General features: G+C 40.0%; 1 protein-coding gene across 2 annotated transcripts in view; it reads right to left on the bottom strand.

The window, feature by feature from the left end:
• Positions 1-2,376: 2,376 nt before the first annotated feature.
• LOC144681592 (NUAK family SNF1-like kinase 1) overlaps positions 2,377-18,138 on the bottom strand; it is a 41,560-nt gene continuing 25,798 nt past the window's right edge. The window contains exons 2-7 of one of the 2 annotated variants that reach the window (XM_078543314.1): positions 16,182-16,302; positions 15,228-15,379; positions 13,354-13,419; positions 9,637-9,756; positions 8,303-8,435; positions 2,377-6,026 (exon numbers count right to left, since the gene is read on the bottom strand). In XM_078543314.1, the coding sequence (XP_078399440.1) occupies positions 4,885-6,026; positions 8,303-8,435; positions 9,637-9,756; positions 13,354-13,419; positions 15,228-15,379; positions 16,182-16,302 (1,734 nt within the window). In that variant the 3' untranslated portion in view covers positions 2,377-4,884. The remainder of the gene's footprint in view (positions 6,027-8,302; positions 8,436-9,636; positions 9,757-13,353; positions 13,420-15,227; positions 15,380-16,181; positions 16,303-18,138) is intronic. The other variant, XM_078543315.1, reaches the window with a different exon arrangement.

The following is an 18,138-nucleotide window of genomic DNA, read 5'->3' as shown; positions in this document are numbered from 1 at the left end:
TCATAACTTATATGTTTCATCCCAGGCAACATCCTGGTGAATCTCCTCTGCACCCCCTCCAGGGAAATCACATCCTTCCTATAATGTGGCGACTAGAACTGCACACAGTACTCCGGCTGTAGCCTCACCAAGGTTCTATACAACTCCAACATGACCTCCCTACTTTTGTAATCTATGCCTCGATTGATAAAGGCAAGTGTCCCATATGTCTTTTTCACCACGCCACTAACATGCCCCTCCGCCTTCAGAGATCTATGGACACACACGCCAAGGTCCCTTTGTTCCTCAGAACTTCCTAGAGGCATGCCGTTCATTGAATGCTTCCTTGTCAAATTACTCCTTCCAAAGTGTATCAACTCACACTTTTCAGGGTTAAATTCCATCTGCCACTTATCTGCCTATTTGACCATCCCGTCTATATCTTCCTGTAGCCCAGAAAACTCAACCTCACTGTTAACCACCCGGCCAATCTTTGTGTCACCAGCAAACTTACTAAACCTACCCCCCCCACATAGTCATCTATGTCGTTTATATAAATGACAAATAATAGGGGACCTTGCACAGATCCCTGTGGTACGCCACTGGACACTGGCTTCCAGTCATTAAAGCATCCTTCTGTCATCACCCTCTGCCTCCTACAGCTAAGCCAATTTTGAATCCACCTTATCGAATTACCCTGTATCCCATGTGCGTTTGTCTTCTTTATAAGTCTCACATGTGGGGCCTTATCAAATGCTTTGCTGAAATCCATATAAACTACATCAACTGAACTACCCTCATCTACACACCTGGTCACCTCCTCAAAAAATTCAATCAAATTTGTTAAGCATGACCTCCTCCTGACAAAGCCATGCTGACTATCCCTGATCAAACCTTGCCTCTCCAAGTGGAGATAGATACTCTCCTTCAGAATTTTCTCCAATAGTTTCCCTACCACTGATGTGAGACTCACTGGCCTGTAGTTCCCTGGCTTATCTCTACAACCCTTCTTAAATAGCGGAACCAGATTAGCTGTTCTCTAGCGATGTCCTCTGGCTCCACCCATAGATTGCCCACTTGGTCCCTAATGGGCCCTACTCTTTCCCTGGTTATCCTCTTCCCATTGATATACTTACAGAATATCTTAGGATTTTCCCTACTTTTACCAGCCAGAGCTTTCTCATATCCCCTCTTTGCTCTCCTAATTGCTTTCTTAAGCCCCAGCCTGCACTTTCTGTACTCCACTAATGCCTCGGCTGATTTGCTTCCCTTGTACCTGCTAAAAGCCTCTCTTTCCTTCTCATCGTAACCTGAATATCTCTGGTCATCCATGGTTCTCTGGGCTTGTTACTCCTTCCTATCACCCTAGAGGGAACATGTTGAGCCTGTACCCTCCCCATTTCCTTTTTGAACGCCCTCCACTGCTCCTCTGTAGATTTCCCCACAAGTAGCTGTTCCCAGCCTACCTTGGCCAGATCCTGCCTTATTTTACTAAGATCCACTCTCCCCCCAATCCAAAACATTTTTTTGCAACTTGTCAATTTCTTTGTCCGTAACAAACTTAAACTGTACCATGTTGTGGTCGCTATCGCTATCGCTAAAATGCTCGCCCACCACCACCTCAGCCACCTTTCCGGCTTCATTCCTCAGAATTAGGTCCAGCACTGTGCTGTCCCTTGTTGGACCCTCTACATATTGACCCAAAAAGTTCTCCTGTACACATTTCAAGAAATCCACTCCATCCAAGCTTTTAACACTATGTCTATCCCAATTAATGTTGTCCCTAGCAAAACTGAATTCAATGCCTTGATGAGTGCAGCTCTAACAACACTCAAGAAACACGATACCGTTCAGGACAAAGCAGCCCGCTTGATCGACAACCCATCCACCACCTTTAACATTCACTCCTTCCATCACAGTGACGCCAGTGTGTACCATATACAAGATGCATTACAGCAATTCGCCAAAATTCCTTTGATAGGATCTTCCAAACCCACAAACTCCACTACCTAGGGCAGCAGATACATGGGAATAGGACCACCCTTAAGTTTCCCTCCAAGCTACTCACCATCCTGACTTGCAACTATGTCACCATTGCTTCTGTGTCCCTGGGTCAAACTCCTGGAACTCCCTCCCTGACAGCAGGGGTGCTGCAGCAGTTCAAGTAGGCGGCTTACCACCATCTTCTCAAAGGCAATTAAGGATGAGTAACAAATGTTGGTCTTGCCTGTGATGCTCACGTCCCATGAAAGAATTAATAAAAGCAATTTCAACTGACTTTGAGAGAATCCATCAAAATATATTTTTCAAGCTGAGTGCAGAAGTTGTGGAAATTGAGAATATGTTAGGTGGGAAAATAGTCCCAGACTCTGAATAAATTATAAATAAATGTGGAAGTGTAGAACAATCCAAATTTATTTTATACTTTAACATGTGGAATCTATGAGTATATGTTCTGCAGTGTTTTTACTCAACGCAGTTAGTTACTTGAGGTTTGGTCTGACCATATAATTTGTAGGTTACTGTCTTGGGCTTATAGTGCAGCATTCTATTTGTTTTTTGTGATGAACTTTGGCCGAGAAACAGTACAGTAATGAAAATCTGTAATTTCTTTAAAATGTCTAGGAAATCTGTAATTGGTTTCAAGAATACTTTTAAGAGCTTGCATCAATTGTAAAAGGATCAGTTGTAATTTCTTAATACTGGTCCCTGTGACCTATTGACCCTTGATCTGGAAACTGTATCAACAGGAAGGAAGCTATGATCTGCACGCTCACGTGACCAGAGGCAAAGCAGCAGCAGCAGGGGAAGAACAGCGAAGGCACATTTAGAAGGAGCTGTGTGTATACAGTTAAAAGGGACAGGAAGGCGAAGACAAAATTATAACAGGGATTGGGAATTGGATAATTCTACAGCTGTGCTTCAGTTATGCCAGAGCTGACCAGACTGTTTAAGGTTTATTAAAGGGTTAACTAAAGGAGCCTCTGGGCAATCTGTGCCATCAAGACTGTCATGAACCTAGCTAAGGAGGTTCTGCAGGAGTATGCTGTTTGAGTGATGGCTGTCTCCAAGAAACTCAGAAGGAATGGAGCTACTGTTGCAGGTGACTAAAGCCCCAAAACTATTGAGTGAGAAAAGTGAAATCCAAGGTACGGGAGACACTTTTGCATATTGAAAATACTGAGATATTGCATGTACTGTCACATTTGCATGGGGAGTGGTGCGAATGCTTTTAATCTTGTGAGGTAGCCTTGTTGTATCTGCTATTCCATGTGTCATTTATAGTTTGTACCGACCGTAAGTTACTAGTTAATTCATGCTGATCCTGATTTGTGTTAAAGTTACGAAGTGAAATCTTATTGACAATTTCTTCGTTTAGAGGTTGTTTAGTTATTTTGGTCTATAGTTTCCCCACAGGGATTGTAACATTTTATTGATTGCTGTTCTATAGTGGTTGGGCAGATTGGCTGTCAGATCTGCTAACAGCCCTAATCTTCAACTTAATTATTAACTGTTCAACACCATTCATATCTACCGTTATGTCACCTACTTTTTCTTCCTAGTGTAGTGCTTTACAGAATAAACTAATTTAATAATTTTTCACACACCTATATAACATTAAGTTCCATCATTTATTGGTACACATTATAGACTTACTGATATGTACTAGTGAAAGTGACATATTTTGTGCTTATTTTACTTGTTTTCTATTTTCTATGGTCCATATGAGGAGCTTTTCAGAAGCAGTGCTTTACATTTTTGCATATTAAATTTAATCTGCATTGTGTCTGCCCACTTATATATTTTGTCCAACACATGAGCTGAATCATGAGAATCAAATGTTTCTCCCAGTTGGCTCAAATGTTTAGATGGTACCAACTTTTATTCAGTTTCTGACTCCAAATGATTAATGCAAATGAGAAACAAAATGAGCCCTACCACTGATCCCTGAGGTATCTCACTCCATAGTCCCACCAATCCCCACTTTAGCAAATAACCCAGTGCCCTCTAACCTTCAACCAATATTTATCTATTCCCAAATTCTTTTCTCAATCATCACTGCTTTGATTTTAACTAGCAGTGTTTCAGGAAGTTTTGGAAGCCCAGGTGCACCATATTACAGCACTTTCCAAGGTCCACATGGAATGTTACTTTCTTTAAAAACAAGAAGGTTGTTAGATTTAGAATGGGAAAAGCCTACCTATGTTTGCTCCTGCTTACTAGGTTATTATCATAGAGGTAATCCTCTAATTTACTCCTGAAAATGAGTCCATTATTTGACCCATTATTGAAGCGAGAATAAGGGGTTGATAGTTGCCTGCTTCTGCTTTGTTACCAATCATACCTGGCCAGTTTTCGAATGCAATTAGGCTCCATTGTTAGAACATATCCAAATGCAATAGCCTGATTTTGAAGCTTAATAATAGTTTTTTGTTCCACTGTTGTAAGATGGCAATCATGGTCAACTTCTCAGACTGATCATTTGCATATAAGATTATCTGCCATAGTACTGACTCAGGCACATATGTCTAAATCAAGAGCCATTTTGAGGAATACAATTGTACACTCAGCATTTCATACTATGATTTTGGAAAATCGCTCATTTGGTTGATTCTCAAAACAAATCTTGCATTACGTTCAGTGAATAGTCAATATTCTGAATCCAATCTTAGCAAAATATGCATGTAAATAATTCACAGAACTACTTAACATTTTAGCATCATCACTAACATAAACAGATTTCTGGTAGCAAGTGCCCTTATCCTCAAGTAAAAGTGACAATACATTTAATTACTTCGCTATAACACTTTCTTCTTGATATGCCTCATGGATGACATCTTCCTTATTGGTTCAGTGGAAATAATTTTTGGCTACAGTTTATGGAGCATCGTACCCATAGCCCATTCACTTTTCCTTTAAATTATTACAGATCTCCTGGGCCTTATTATAAATGTCCTGTGTATCTTCAAGTTCCATTATTGAGAAAATTTTCCCGATATTATCTTTTCCAGAGTTTCCATTCTTTCTGGCAGTCTGTGGTTCTACTTCTTCTGTTTTATGCAGCTCCAACAAATCTTCCTCTGAAGCTGAACTATAAAGGCTACCATGTTTATTCTGAGTGAAGAGTCTTCTTTTGCCTTCTGCTGTGAGATCTAGACGGTCAAATGAGTCACTAGAAAGTATGCTGTCATCACTAATTACACTAGAGGGGCGGCTCACACTTCTCTGATGTCTCCCGTTTGAAAAGATCAGGTCCTTTAAAGAAGCAGAAAGTTTTAGTGATGAAAAATCATCTGGCAAATCTAGACTGATGGAAAACTTTCCATTGCGTTTCAGAATTCCTTTTTTCCTGTATTTAACCTCTCCTGTTGAAGGCATTTCTGACTCTTTGCCACCTGCTTTGGAGGGAATGGCAGCTGTATCCCTGTCTATAGGTTCACTGCGTTCTGGGGAAGAAGAATAGCCAGACTCTCTTTGGTATGAGTTCTTTAGGATCCCTTTCTTTGGCGAGCTAGTGAAGACTGTAGTTTGCACTGTGTGCTCCTTGTGAAAGGTGTTTACAGGTTTTATGATGCATGCGCTGGTTTCAGTCCATTGTGATTGTATATCCATAACTACAGGTGAAAGAAGGTCATTGTCAAAGCTGCTCCTAGTTTTTAGAATCCCCTTCGGTTTTCTCTTTGCATCTTTGGAAGTTGGTTTCTGCAGTTTCACATCTTGTGGTTGTGTCATATCATTTTCTTTTTTTGACTTCTTTAAACAAGCCTTTTGCCTAGCCTCTGTTATATGGGTAGGAATCTCATGCCCAGAACTCTCCCCTCCTTGTATATTTTCAGTTTCCTTCATCCCTTGATTTGTGTACCCTTCCCTGTTTTGCCAGTCAATATAACGAGCCAGTAATGGTGAGTGACAGTCTTTATCAGAGCTACAGTCGCAAATCTTTGTATCATAGCCCCAGTTGACCCACCAATGGTTCGCAATATCTTCAATTGTTGCACGTTTCTCTGAGTTTACTGTTAACATCCAGTCAATCAGGCCACAGGCATCTGTTGGTGAAAACATGCCATCATATTATAATGAATCAACACAAGACTTTCCAATTCTTCCATTTTTAACTAGGAAAATGGAAAAAAAGAGAGTAGCCACCACAATCTATAGACTCATAGACATTTACAGTACATAAGGAGGCCATTCAGCCTATCGTGTCTGTGCCGGTCAACAAAGATCTGACTACACTAATCCCATTTTCCAGCACTTGGCCCATAGCCCTGGAGGCTATGGTAATGCAAGTGAATATCTAAATACTTCTTAAATGTTACAAGAGTTTCTGACTTGACCATCCTTTCAGGCAGTCAGTTCCAGACACCCACCGTCCTCTGGGTGAAAAAAATTCTCCTCAACTCCCCTCTTAGCCCTCTACCTCTTAATCCATGCCCCCTGGCTATTGACCCCTCTACTAATGGAAAAAGTGCCTTGCTATCCATCCTATCTATTCCCCTCATAACCTTACACACCTCTATCAGATCCCCTCTCAACCTTTGCTGCTCCAAGGAAAACAACCCCAGCCTATCTAATCTTTCCTCATAGCTCAGACCCTCCAGCCCAGGCAACATCCTGGTAAATCTCCTCTGCACCCTCTCCAGTGCAATCACATCCTTCCGATAATGTGGTAACCAGAACTGCACGCAGTACTCCAGTTGTGGTCTAACCAACGTTTTATACAGTTCCAGCATAACCTCCCTGCTCTTGTATTCTATGCTTCAGCTAATAAAGGCAAGTACCCCATCTGCCTTCTGAATCACCTTATCTACCTGCCCTTCCATCTTCAGGGATCTGTGGATATGCACACCAAGGTCCCTCTGATCTTCAGTACTTTCCAGGGTCCTACTATTCATAGTGTAATCCCTTGCCTTGTTAGCCCTCCCCAAGTACATTACCTCACACTTTTCCAGGTTGAATTCCATTTTCCACTGCTCCGCCCACCTGACCAGCCCATTGATATCCTCCTGCAGTTTATGGCTATCCTCCTCACTATTTACCACCCTACCAATTTTCAATCCATCACTAAAAACACTCCAGTATGACAGAACAAATCACAACTTTCCCCCCAGTCCTTCCCTTGCCTAATTGAGAAAACCTGAACAGAGTAGTTGCTGAAATAATATTGACTTAATGGGGACAAGAACTTTAAGGGAAGGCAAACACAATGATGTTTGTTTGAATTGTTCAATGTTGTTTTATTATATCACATTTTTAAAATCTTTTCCTTGCTTTCTATCACTTTCTTTTCCCCTCTAACATCTGTATATTGTAACTTATCTACTGTAAAATTCACAAATCATAGGTTATAATCAATTTAAGTGCCAGCAAAAACAGTTACATGGAATTCCACTCCCTAAATAAACTTGGCCCTAGTCATGTGGAAAACAAATAGTAACATCAGTTGTGATTAAAACAACTGATCTGTTGACCTGGTGTATTTGTTCTTGCACAACACGATTAAAAGCCATTTTTACTCAGTGGATACTTCTGAGTTAGAAGATTATGACTTCAAACCCAATCTGGACTTTGAGCACATAATCTAAACAGACACTTTAATACAGTAAATGATGTGAAACTAAAGTTTCAACTGCCGACTGAAGTTAAGAATCCCATGATGTTTTTCAAACAGCATAAGAGTTCTCATGGTGTCTTTGCTGACATTTCTCTTTCAAACAACACGATCTTTAGCAGATTAGTTGGACATTTATTTCATTTGCTGTTTGTAGGACTTTGTTATATGCAAATACGCTGTCAAAATGATTACATCCCAAGTGGTTACACTTCAAAAGTAATGCATTGGTCCTGGAGTGTTTCGGGATATCCTATATCCTAATGTTATACAAATGCAAAAAGCATTATTGCTCCAGAGCTCGTTATATTACTTTTAAAAATTTGTTCTTGACATGAGGAACAGTAGCAAGGCAGCGTTTGTTGCCAATCCCTGGTTGCTCCCAGAGCAATGAGGTCAACTACATTAAGACTGGAATCACGTATAAGTCAGATCACACAGGGGTGGCAAATTCACTGAAGGGCATTAATTAACCAGTTGTATTTTCACAACAGTCTGGTAACTTTCATGCTCATAACCTGGTTACCAGATCAATTCAATTTCACCCACTGCTCAGTTAAGATTTGAGCTCCAGGCTTCTAGTTTATAATTCAGCACCATAAACATTAGACCTTTACGCAGAAACTTGCCACAGTGTAATCATTATTCGTGCAGAAATCTGCAACTACTTTGTAAGATGTTGTGTTTACTGAAATCTCTATAATTCCTTACCAGAACTCTGGTGAGCTTTCTTGTATTCTCCGTGACTGATCTGCTGTACTAAGGTTTTATAACTCCTACTATCAAATGGCATCGTTCCACACACCAGTGTGTACAGCAGAACTCCCAAGGCCCAGCAATCAACCTAACACACAATAAAACATTTGATCATCAATTCCAGTGAACAAAGCAAATACAAGATTGTTTCAAACTCAACTTGTTAATTCCACTTCATAGGGCAGGATTTTTAGCTTGGCGAGTGGGTGCACGCCCGACCAGACCGAGCGTGAAATGACGCGCGATGACATCAGCTGAGCCTGCCGACGTCAACGCGCAGTCGCGTGATAGTTCAGTCGGCGGGTGCACGCCAGAGCCAGCAGCGCACCCGCCGACAATTAAAAGGCCTATTAAAGCCATTAAGTTATCAGTTGTGCTTAATTTTTCACTGCCCCGTTAAACCTAATGGTTGATGGGCAGACAAAAAGGCAAAGCGGCCTTTGCATTTTTTTTGGAGGTTTCCAAAATCAAATACAAATGAAATAAAAACTTTAATTTTTAACTGCTGATGTCACTGCTCGGGTGACAGAGTCGCATGAGGGGGACACGTTTCATTAAATTTCTCTGCTCTTTAATAATTTTTTCAATGTAGTCTTCGTCTCCCTGAGGCAGCTCCATGCCTCAGGGAGATTATTCAGCGCTCCTTCACGCGCATGCGTGAAATTCACGCTAGGCCTGCTTGCCCTCCACCCCACAGGCATCGCTCAGCCCTGCCGCTGGTGTATCACGCTGGGCAGGCCTTAATTGGCCTGCTCATGTAAAATGGCAGAGCACTGCCGATTGTAGGGTTGGTCAGGAAAACTTCCCTCCCTCTGGCCTCCGCCGATTCCGCACGCCAAGGGCAAAATTCTGCCTATAGAGTATCTACATGTGTTTCTTTGTGTCAACTAAACAAAATTAATTCGGTTTCGGCTTTTAATTAATAAGTGTTAAAGTGCCAGTAATTTTTTCAAAACCATCAACTTTCTAACCGATGCCACAGTAAACCCTCTCCCCATCTGAGGCAGGTGCCATGTCTGTACTGTAAAAGATATCCGTGCCCAGCCAAAATATTTGGATGTCCCCCTAATCTGGCAAGTGTACCGGTTGCAGATAATAAAAAGCCAGGAGTCTGGACTCGCCCCACGTCCTCCCACAAAATGGGTCCACCCGATATGTATGGACATATTCCATACTGGGACTGCATTTAGTCATTATCAGAAATGTTATCTGGAGCTGCGTGATAATTGTGTTTTGTAGCATCTTTGGGTTGTGAAAAAGCTTTTTAAATGATTTAATTAACAGCCCACCTCAGGTCCTTGATATGGGAATCCATTCACTATTTCAGGTGAGGCATAAAGGGGGCTTCCACAGTATGTCTCCAACAGTCGATCCTTGTGATACAAATTTGACAACCCAAAGTCAGCAAGCTGAAAAACACCCACAAGGAATAAGGATATTGGATTACATGATAAATTCAGCTGTTTATTCACATTTGAGATTCACAGAAAAGGGGTTATATAATATTTCATTTGGTTGTGCAAAAGATTCTATATGTGTCAGGATTTTTCTATAATATTTTGCAGTGCGTACTGTAAATTGGAGGTTCATTGATAATAAAGCAATAGTCACATTCATCAAATTGCATCAAGTTTCTATAAAGCTGTAGTGCAAATGCAGTTGTATAAATCTGAGTTGCAGTAGAGCGTGATGAAAAGGTCTGTGATATTTCCAGCAACATTCCATCACTTTTATTTAAGACTCATGAACAATGCTGTGCAGTACTTGCACCAGTGAATTAGGATGTGCTTAATATCCAAGTAACATTCAAAATGGTATGGAATTTGGGTGGCAGTTCATAAAATGGTTTTGCTCATCTCTCACCTGGGTATCGCAGGGTCTCTTAAATGTTTTTGTGAGCGAGTGAAAATGTTGTGTAAGTGAAGTTAGAAGAATTCTTATTGCTGAGGTGAATTTTAATCTTAGAAAGTATATTTGCAAGATTGGCATTCTTCAAATTCCATTTATTTATTTTAGTCTTGAAGTTCTTGCCAAATAAGGCATTGTGTTCTTAGCTATTTTTAAATTATTTAGAGAAGTCTGGAAGCTAACATAATGTTTTGTACTTTTTTCAACCAGTTAAACTCATGAAGAAAATCGGAAGTTAAATAATGGCCACATGTCAATTGAATCTTATTCCTAATACCTTTTTTTTTCATACAGCAGTATGTTAAATGTTCTGCCACCATTAAAAATTTAAATGAGATGTTTATTCTTCAAGGCACACGACCAATATTATGGTGGCACGTGCTTATACTTTCCATTGATTATTGTCTGCTTCTCTCTGGGCTGTCCTCAAAACAGGATTCCTGCTGGTCATGGAAAATCTGACAAAGTCATGAGATTTTATATAGAAAGGGATGAAGCTTTTCTGACTTTGGGCAGAATTCCAAGCTTTTCCAATGTTTTTCCAGCGTCCACTTCGCCCTCTCGTAATCGCTTGGTTCGGTTGTATGTCTGGAATCCAGTACAGGTTTTGTTCTCTTCTTGCCTGATCCCATCCATTGACTCTGTTGATTCGCTGCTTCGGAGACTGCCAGAATAACAGCAGTAATTGACCGAGTGGTGTGCGCCAGAATCCCCAGTCCTTCCTTCCTTGCTTTCCTTGTGTGGGGAGAGGTGTGTTTATTTGTCACTTGCAGATTTTTGTTGTTGTGGGGAGATGGAGGACACGGCAGCCGCTTTCCTCTGAGCTGACGCATGGTAAATGGAAAATTCATGGAATTGTCGTGGAAAAATCATGGAATTTTATTTTTACTAAAGGTGCAGGAACTCTATCAAAATGTTAAGGATGAAGCTTTCCATTTTCATCCAGTTTTGAGTATTAAATTAATTTGGTGTTCTTCTGGGGAATAGCCACATTTTTATATGATAGAAATGTTTATATTGGTGGGAATTTTTTCTGTTATCAGTATTTAAAATACACAATCATATAATGGCATCATTTATTCAGTTTGACTTTCACCATGTTTTGGAAGTTAGATCCTTGGTTCTCATTCCCCTCTCTACTAATTCTTAAAAGAACTTCACTGGTAATCTGGTTGGAAAATTGAATAGAGGGATATTACAATAGTAAAACTACATCTTACAGAAAGGGAGCTGGATGGCTCTTGGAGGAGGAACAAATGGTAGCCAGAAATGTAGCAATAATTTGAACTAGCTCTTTGCACAATTAGAATAAACATACAGGAGATTTGGTGATTACATGCTATAACATCCATAAACAAATCTTCTCCAATTACCTGTAAACATCTTAATTATATCAAAGAAGTGCTGATGCAAAGGATTGCTTCCAATGGTCAGATTCATAGTGGTTTGATAAACAACTATAGACCAAAAAATATCAACACTGAAAGAAGCCAAAGTCACCCAATTCTTTGCTGCTGAAACCATAAAGATTTGAGAACATTTAGATAGGAATAAGCTCTGCAGACTCTCTCTATTTAATAAAATATAAATTAGTCACTGCATCTGGCAAATATACATTAAAGGGAAACATTTACTTGACCATGCATTTAAGCCATTAGATTTGTTTTACTGTGACAGTTATGGCTAAATGATATCATAGTGATCTTACAGCTCTCCTCCTCTTGTGGCTTTGTGCTTATTTAGCGTTGAAACTGATCTCATGGGGAAATTATGTACAAAGGCACTGTAAGACTTCAATTATATGCTAGTATCCTTGTGCAGGACTTTTCGCATGCTGTGGTTTCCTGCCCCGCCACCCAAAGAGTCAGTGGGGAATGCATCCCCTCCGATCACGGCAGCCTTACAGCCCTTTAATGCTCGGAGTGTTAATTGACTTGCACCTCACTCGGACAAAAGTCCTGCCTCAGAGAGCTGCTGACCAAAATGATTGGCCATCAGCTGTCGCATACCAACAGTGCCAGAAGCTGCAGTGGACAGGACTGGGACTGCAAGCGGTCCCCAGAGTCTCAGTCCTGGGACTCCAGGACTAGGTAAGTGTGGGGGTCTCGGGGAGGGGAGGGCAAGTGTGGCCCAGGAATTGGGCAAGAGGTAGACTGGGTGTTGGTAGAGAGGCCGGGGATGGAGAGAGCACACACAGGGGGCCAGACCTTTTTTTGGGGGGAGGGGGAGGGTCCTTTTTTTGGGGAGGGTTAATTGACCACTTAAGGGCCTCAATTGGGGCAAGGATGGTGGTCGGCCTAGGCCCTGCCAGTCCAACCATAAAATTGTGGAGAGGTCAGGGCGGGCAGAAGCCTCGTGGGAAGGCCATTTGAGGAATTTTGCGGCCCTCCTCCCTGCCTGCAAACCCACTGGCTGGGGAGGTGGTGGGGGGGGTGTAAAATTCTGCCCAATATTTGTGTAATTGTGAAATATGAGCAGGTTACCTGTACAGTAGGTAATAAGCTATTTGTTAAAATGTTTATGATATAAAAACTTGTTGTATTTCAAAGCTATTGTACAGAAACATTCACTACGGTAAAGCTTTCTTTTTTTCCCCAAGGGCTGTGAGGAAATCGGTGCTTTTCAATTTAATTTGTTTTTTTTAAGGCAGACCCTAACCAAAACAGAAACTGAACTAAAAAGGGAAACAGAAAAGGTAAACATAGAAATGAAACTGACCCTCCCAGTTTCTAAGGAAACAAAAAATAAACTGAGGTTTGGAAACCAAAACATCTGGCAAACTGAACCTAGCTGAAAGATAATAAAAGTCACACATCAGTCCAAGCTGTGCAGTAGAAGTTGATGAGTCCACTGGTACAAGCAAGCTGAAGAAGAATGAAGAAGACATTTTCAGCTTCTGGATCTGGTCTAAGTTGCTGCAGCTTTTTCTGTTACTTGAATATTACATTGGTGGATCTACCCCATTCATAGTGAGTTGAGCAGGTTCTGCTCAATGAATGCTGGCAAGTCACAATCCCCTATATGTACAAAAATGTGTTTTGAAGGGATTCAATCAACAATACACAAAGGGGAATAAGTAATATGAAAAAAATTCCAACCTTTACGTTAAAGTTTTCATCCAGGAGAATGTTCTCTAGTTTCAAGTCACGATGCACAATTCCTTTCTGTATGGGGGAAAAAGACAAATGGCAGAGTCAGTGAATTGGACCAAATTGGTTTGGGTTGGGTCAGATGTAAAAACTTTAAAAATCTCAAACCCAAACCCAATCCACCTTGAAGCGGTTCCTCTCAGTTTTAACAGAGACAGGAAAAGGGCTGAGCAACTAACCCGCTCCCAGGAGGCAGGCTCATAATTTAAATATTAAAATAAGTCTGTGTGTCTCAGATTTTACTTTCCTTCCAGGTTTCCCGGGCCTCAGGAAACCCAGCAGTTAAAGGGAGTGGGAACTGCTGCATGGAACAGGTAAGTGACTTTTCAGCACTGCTTGTGGGCCAGGAGTGCTTCCTCCCAGGCTATCAAGCTTACCTGTTTGCCTCTATGATTGTTCGATCCTTCTTCCAGGATCAGACCCTGTTCCAGTTGATTGTTTTTTTTTGTCATAAAAATAAATCTACCTTAAGGATATAAGGAAGCGCATAATGCAGATTAAGCAGAATACCCACAAACCAAAAAGTGCTGGGCTCAATCCTTCATGTAAATTGTACAAAATCAGAATTTGTTTTAGCAAAATTTCTGAAGTTTTTTTTCTAAGGGATTGTCAGATGGATTAGAGTTTAATAATTTTAAATCATATAATTTAACTCACTGATAGAGATAAATATCTAATTAAATTCAGGATATTGGTCCATCTGAAAACAACACTTTTTTAAGTGAAATGAAGTGCTTCAGTGAGCACAGTGATCCTGTTAAACTAACATCTTATTCCTTACTTTGGGACAAATTTGTAATTCAATTAAACACTTTCATGTGGAACAGATTTTTAAGGTAAATGCAACTGTAGTCAATCTGTGAAACTTCATTTTTTAATGTACCCATATACCTGTATCTCTTATATCTGTTACAAAACATTTGGAGGAACACTGCCAAGAAACAAATGGCAGAAACAAATACAGGGACAATTTTATGAATGATCACCACTGTCAAGAAGCCTGATCTAATGGCTGTACATTTTGGAAAATCACAGTCACAGTGCCCATAATTAGCTTACAAAGATTGAGTTGCATAACTTCAAAAGTGTTTGCTTGCTTTGCAAAGTCTTTAGGATGGTATAGCACTATGCAAATGCAAGTTGTTTTTTCATTAAAATTAATAATACTAGCAGCAGGCTTTCAGAAAACTGGCAATAGCATTACAGTAAAATCAGTTTGAGCACCAAAGTAAATTATTAAATAAATGTTGCCATCGCTGTTTATTCAGAGCATTTGCAGCTTCAAGTTTCTGGTCAGCACTATATCACTGGCATTTGGAATAGTTGCAACTTCAAACTTTTTGGAGTAGTTGCAACGTCAGTGTCTGTATTTATGGCTGTACATAACGATCAAGGTGTGTTTATATGGGTGGGACATTATTATGTGGTGTACTGCGCAAATATCTCTGGCTGGGATTTTCTGGCCCTGTCATGGAGGGACCTGTCACGGGTGATTCGGTGGCCCAGCCAAAAGTCCGTTGACTTTCAGCAGGACTGGACGATCCCAGTGCCGGGTGCGGCTGGAAAATCCTATCCTTTGTTTTGGTGGTGAGAGATGGACGGGAACGGACAAATCAAACTATTCACTTGCTACTGAGTAACCCTGTTAGCTATTTAGAATTTAGTCAGTTCCCATCACCCCCATTACCTCCGCTCCCATTAATCCTTCTGGGCAGAAATATATTAATGTGTAAGGTTTTATTAATATGGTGGCATTGGTAAGTGTAACTTGTGGGTACCACACACAAAGTTCCTACCAAGAATAGGGTGGAACCTTTTTTTACCTTATGACAGTAGTGAACTGCTGAGACGATTTGCCTAAAAGCTTTGCGTGCTTCATTCTCCGAAAGCCTATGATGCTCGTTTACATAATCGTACAATTCACCATTACTGCAGTAGTCCATTATAATGATAATCTTATCCTTATTTTCAAAAACTGCAGAAAAAGAACACAAATGATCACTGAATCTGGAACATATTGTTTTATCACTTAATATTACCAATCACACAAAGAAAAACCATGTGCTAGTTCATGAATTTTAGCTCCACGCTCATTTCTACGGGCATGTACAATAAGCACAATAAAGGATCTAAGCCAAAAATTGCTTTCCCAAGGAAATAAATCAGCATGTTCCAATTCCCTTAGGTTGAGATTATATGGTAACTCTCCACACCATAGAGTAAAACTATATTTCTCTACCCCTTATGAAGAGATTAACATTATATCTCTCCATCCCAAAGGTACAGAGCAATGCAATATTTCTACATCCACAGACATAAAACTGTATCTCCATAGTTCATAGCTAGAGGGCAATATTTGCATCTTTCAATCTCATAGGTAGATAGTAATGATGTAGCCCGGCCCCCATATTGACAGTAATAGCTCTCAGTCCTACAGACATGCTAATCCTATGGGGCTGATTTTAATTTTTGATGGGTGTGGAAGATGGGCAGTAGCAGATTAGCTGTCCTTCATTCACTCTGCCCGATATTCCTTTCTAGGGTATATAGTTGATCTGCTACCATCTGTTTTCCACCCTAACCAAAGTTAAAATCTACACTGTTATTTTTCTCAGGACCAACGAGAGATGCTCACACTCTGGGGATAATCATCATTTTCACAGCCTGACTGGTAATATGACAGACTATAGATTAAATAATACCTATCATGTATAATATTTTGCCTTTAGAGCACGTGTGGCATTTTCATCATCATCTTAAGTTATGATGACACTCACCTTCATTAATGCGTATGATATTAGGGTGGTTAAGAGATGACATGATCTCCATTTCTCGCTGGATGTGGATCCGATCCAGTTCCTCTTGAACCCTATCCTTTCGGACAGATTTAATAGCTACCTATGAACAGGAATTTGAGATGACTCATAAGAACCCAAATCAGGTGTTGATAAAAAATTCAGTTCAAAACCTTAACAAGGAAGATGTAAGCATTTATTTCAGACCCTCTAAACAAAGGTTGTGCATGGAGATGGATTTAGAATTGCTCTTCTCTGCTCTGTACACTTATTAGAGGATATTTTGTGAACAAGTTGTTCCAGTGGACAGCAAGTGCAGGTTGAAGAATTGAGGCTACAGTGTTGCCTGATCTCTGACCAATCCTAACTGTGAGCAAGGATCTTAACTGAGAGTCAAGGATCACACTTTCTAGGTATATGTTTCCACTGTGCACAGCTGGCATGTTAATGTTTCTAAGACCCCAAGCATCCTGGTGTTTTCACTGGTAAACTATGCAAATACTTAGGTTCCTATGTACACTTGTGGGGAAGAGATCTTCTGGTCTCTGTAGCGGCATCATAAGCAAATTTTTCCTCTGGCTTAGTAATTTCTAATGAAATTTTTAATGCTTTTATGAATTCACTTGGAAGAAAAAAGCAGAGGAAATCTTGCTCAAGTTTTTTTTTACACAACAACCAGTGGAAATACTGAAGTGTCAAGAGTGTCAGTTCTTTATCTATATGCCATGCACAAAAGTTTCAGCTTTATTCTCTGTTGCTAAGTAGTACAGCAATTCTCTTTTGTTAAACAACACTATACAGTGCTGTGTCTCTTTAGGATGCTGTTCACTTAGCTCCTCCCTAATTATTTGACAGAACCTAAGCATTCCAAATTCAGATTTGGTGTTGTCATTTGGAATTTTTTCTCTGGTCTAATCAAGTTTCTTTGAAGGAGATAAAAAAGACCGAGACGGTTATCACTATCGGACACAATTCTCGTTCTCAAGCAAGATTATATTGTTTTCAATAGGACTCCACATACTTTCTGATAACTTTTATCAGGCAGTTCATGGTGTTAGACCATTCCAGTTTATTTTTATACAGTTATCTACTGGGCAAAGAGAAAAGCATGTAACTCTGCAATTCCAGAAATGTACAAGGATTACTTCAAGAATACCTCACTCCAGGAATGTTTGCAGATACCATTACTGAATTTCAGTTCTTGGCTTTTTGTGGCTGTTGGAGCTTGTGGGCAGTGTATGTTCAACAATACTAAGAAGAACTAAAATAAGGCTTTACTAATGGTGAAAACTAACTGTAAATATTTGACTTGCTGCTGACTTAATGAAAGTTTCTAATAATTGCTCTGTCCTCAATCTGCTCAACAATCATTTAATGAATGTTTTTACAATTACTATGTGCTCTCAGACACTTGTCTTTATAATATTTGGCTTGTTAGGGACAATCTGTCCCTATTTTCTTGAAGATATCTTTAAAAACTGATGCTTGGCCACCTCAGCTCCTCCTGTAAAGCAATTTTCCCCCATCAACTTTCAGTGTGTACAAATAAATCTAAAAATTAAATTCTCTAACTATTGTAAATAATGGCTCAGTTCTTGGCCCTTCTTACCTTATTTCCTCATCTTACCTGTGCCATTTCCTGTCTAACCTTTCCCTAGCTTGCAGCTCCTCATTATCTCTGTTTATCATACCTCTTTCATGGTTTTCCTTATCTTGCTTCAGCTTTCCTCCCTTTGATTGCCTTTTTATCACTTTTTAACTTTGCTTTTCACTCAGCTCCAAATACCTGACTTCTCTGGGATAAAATACATAAGTGACATACAAAGCCAAGAATTACTCTTGGTGTTATTAATGGACAAGTACTTAACATGTCCTGATGAAATTCCTATATTTACTATTTTAATGAGACATTAGCTGATTTAAAATAAACAAGTTGCAA

Source organism: Cetorhinus maximus, chromosome 6 (assembly GCF_964194155.1).
Source record: "Cetorhinus maximus chromosome 6, sCetMax3.hap1.1, whole genome shotgun sequence".
Classification (NCBI taxonomy): Eukaryota; Metazoa; Chordata; class Chondrichthyes; order Lamniformes; family Cetorhinidae; genus Cetorhinus; species Cetorhinus maximus.
This window is presented reverse-complemented; position numbering and strand designations above follow the sequence as displayed.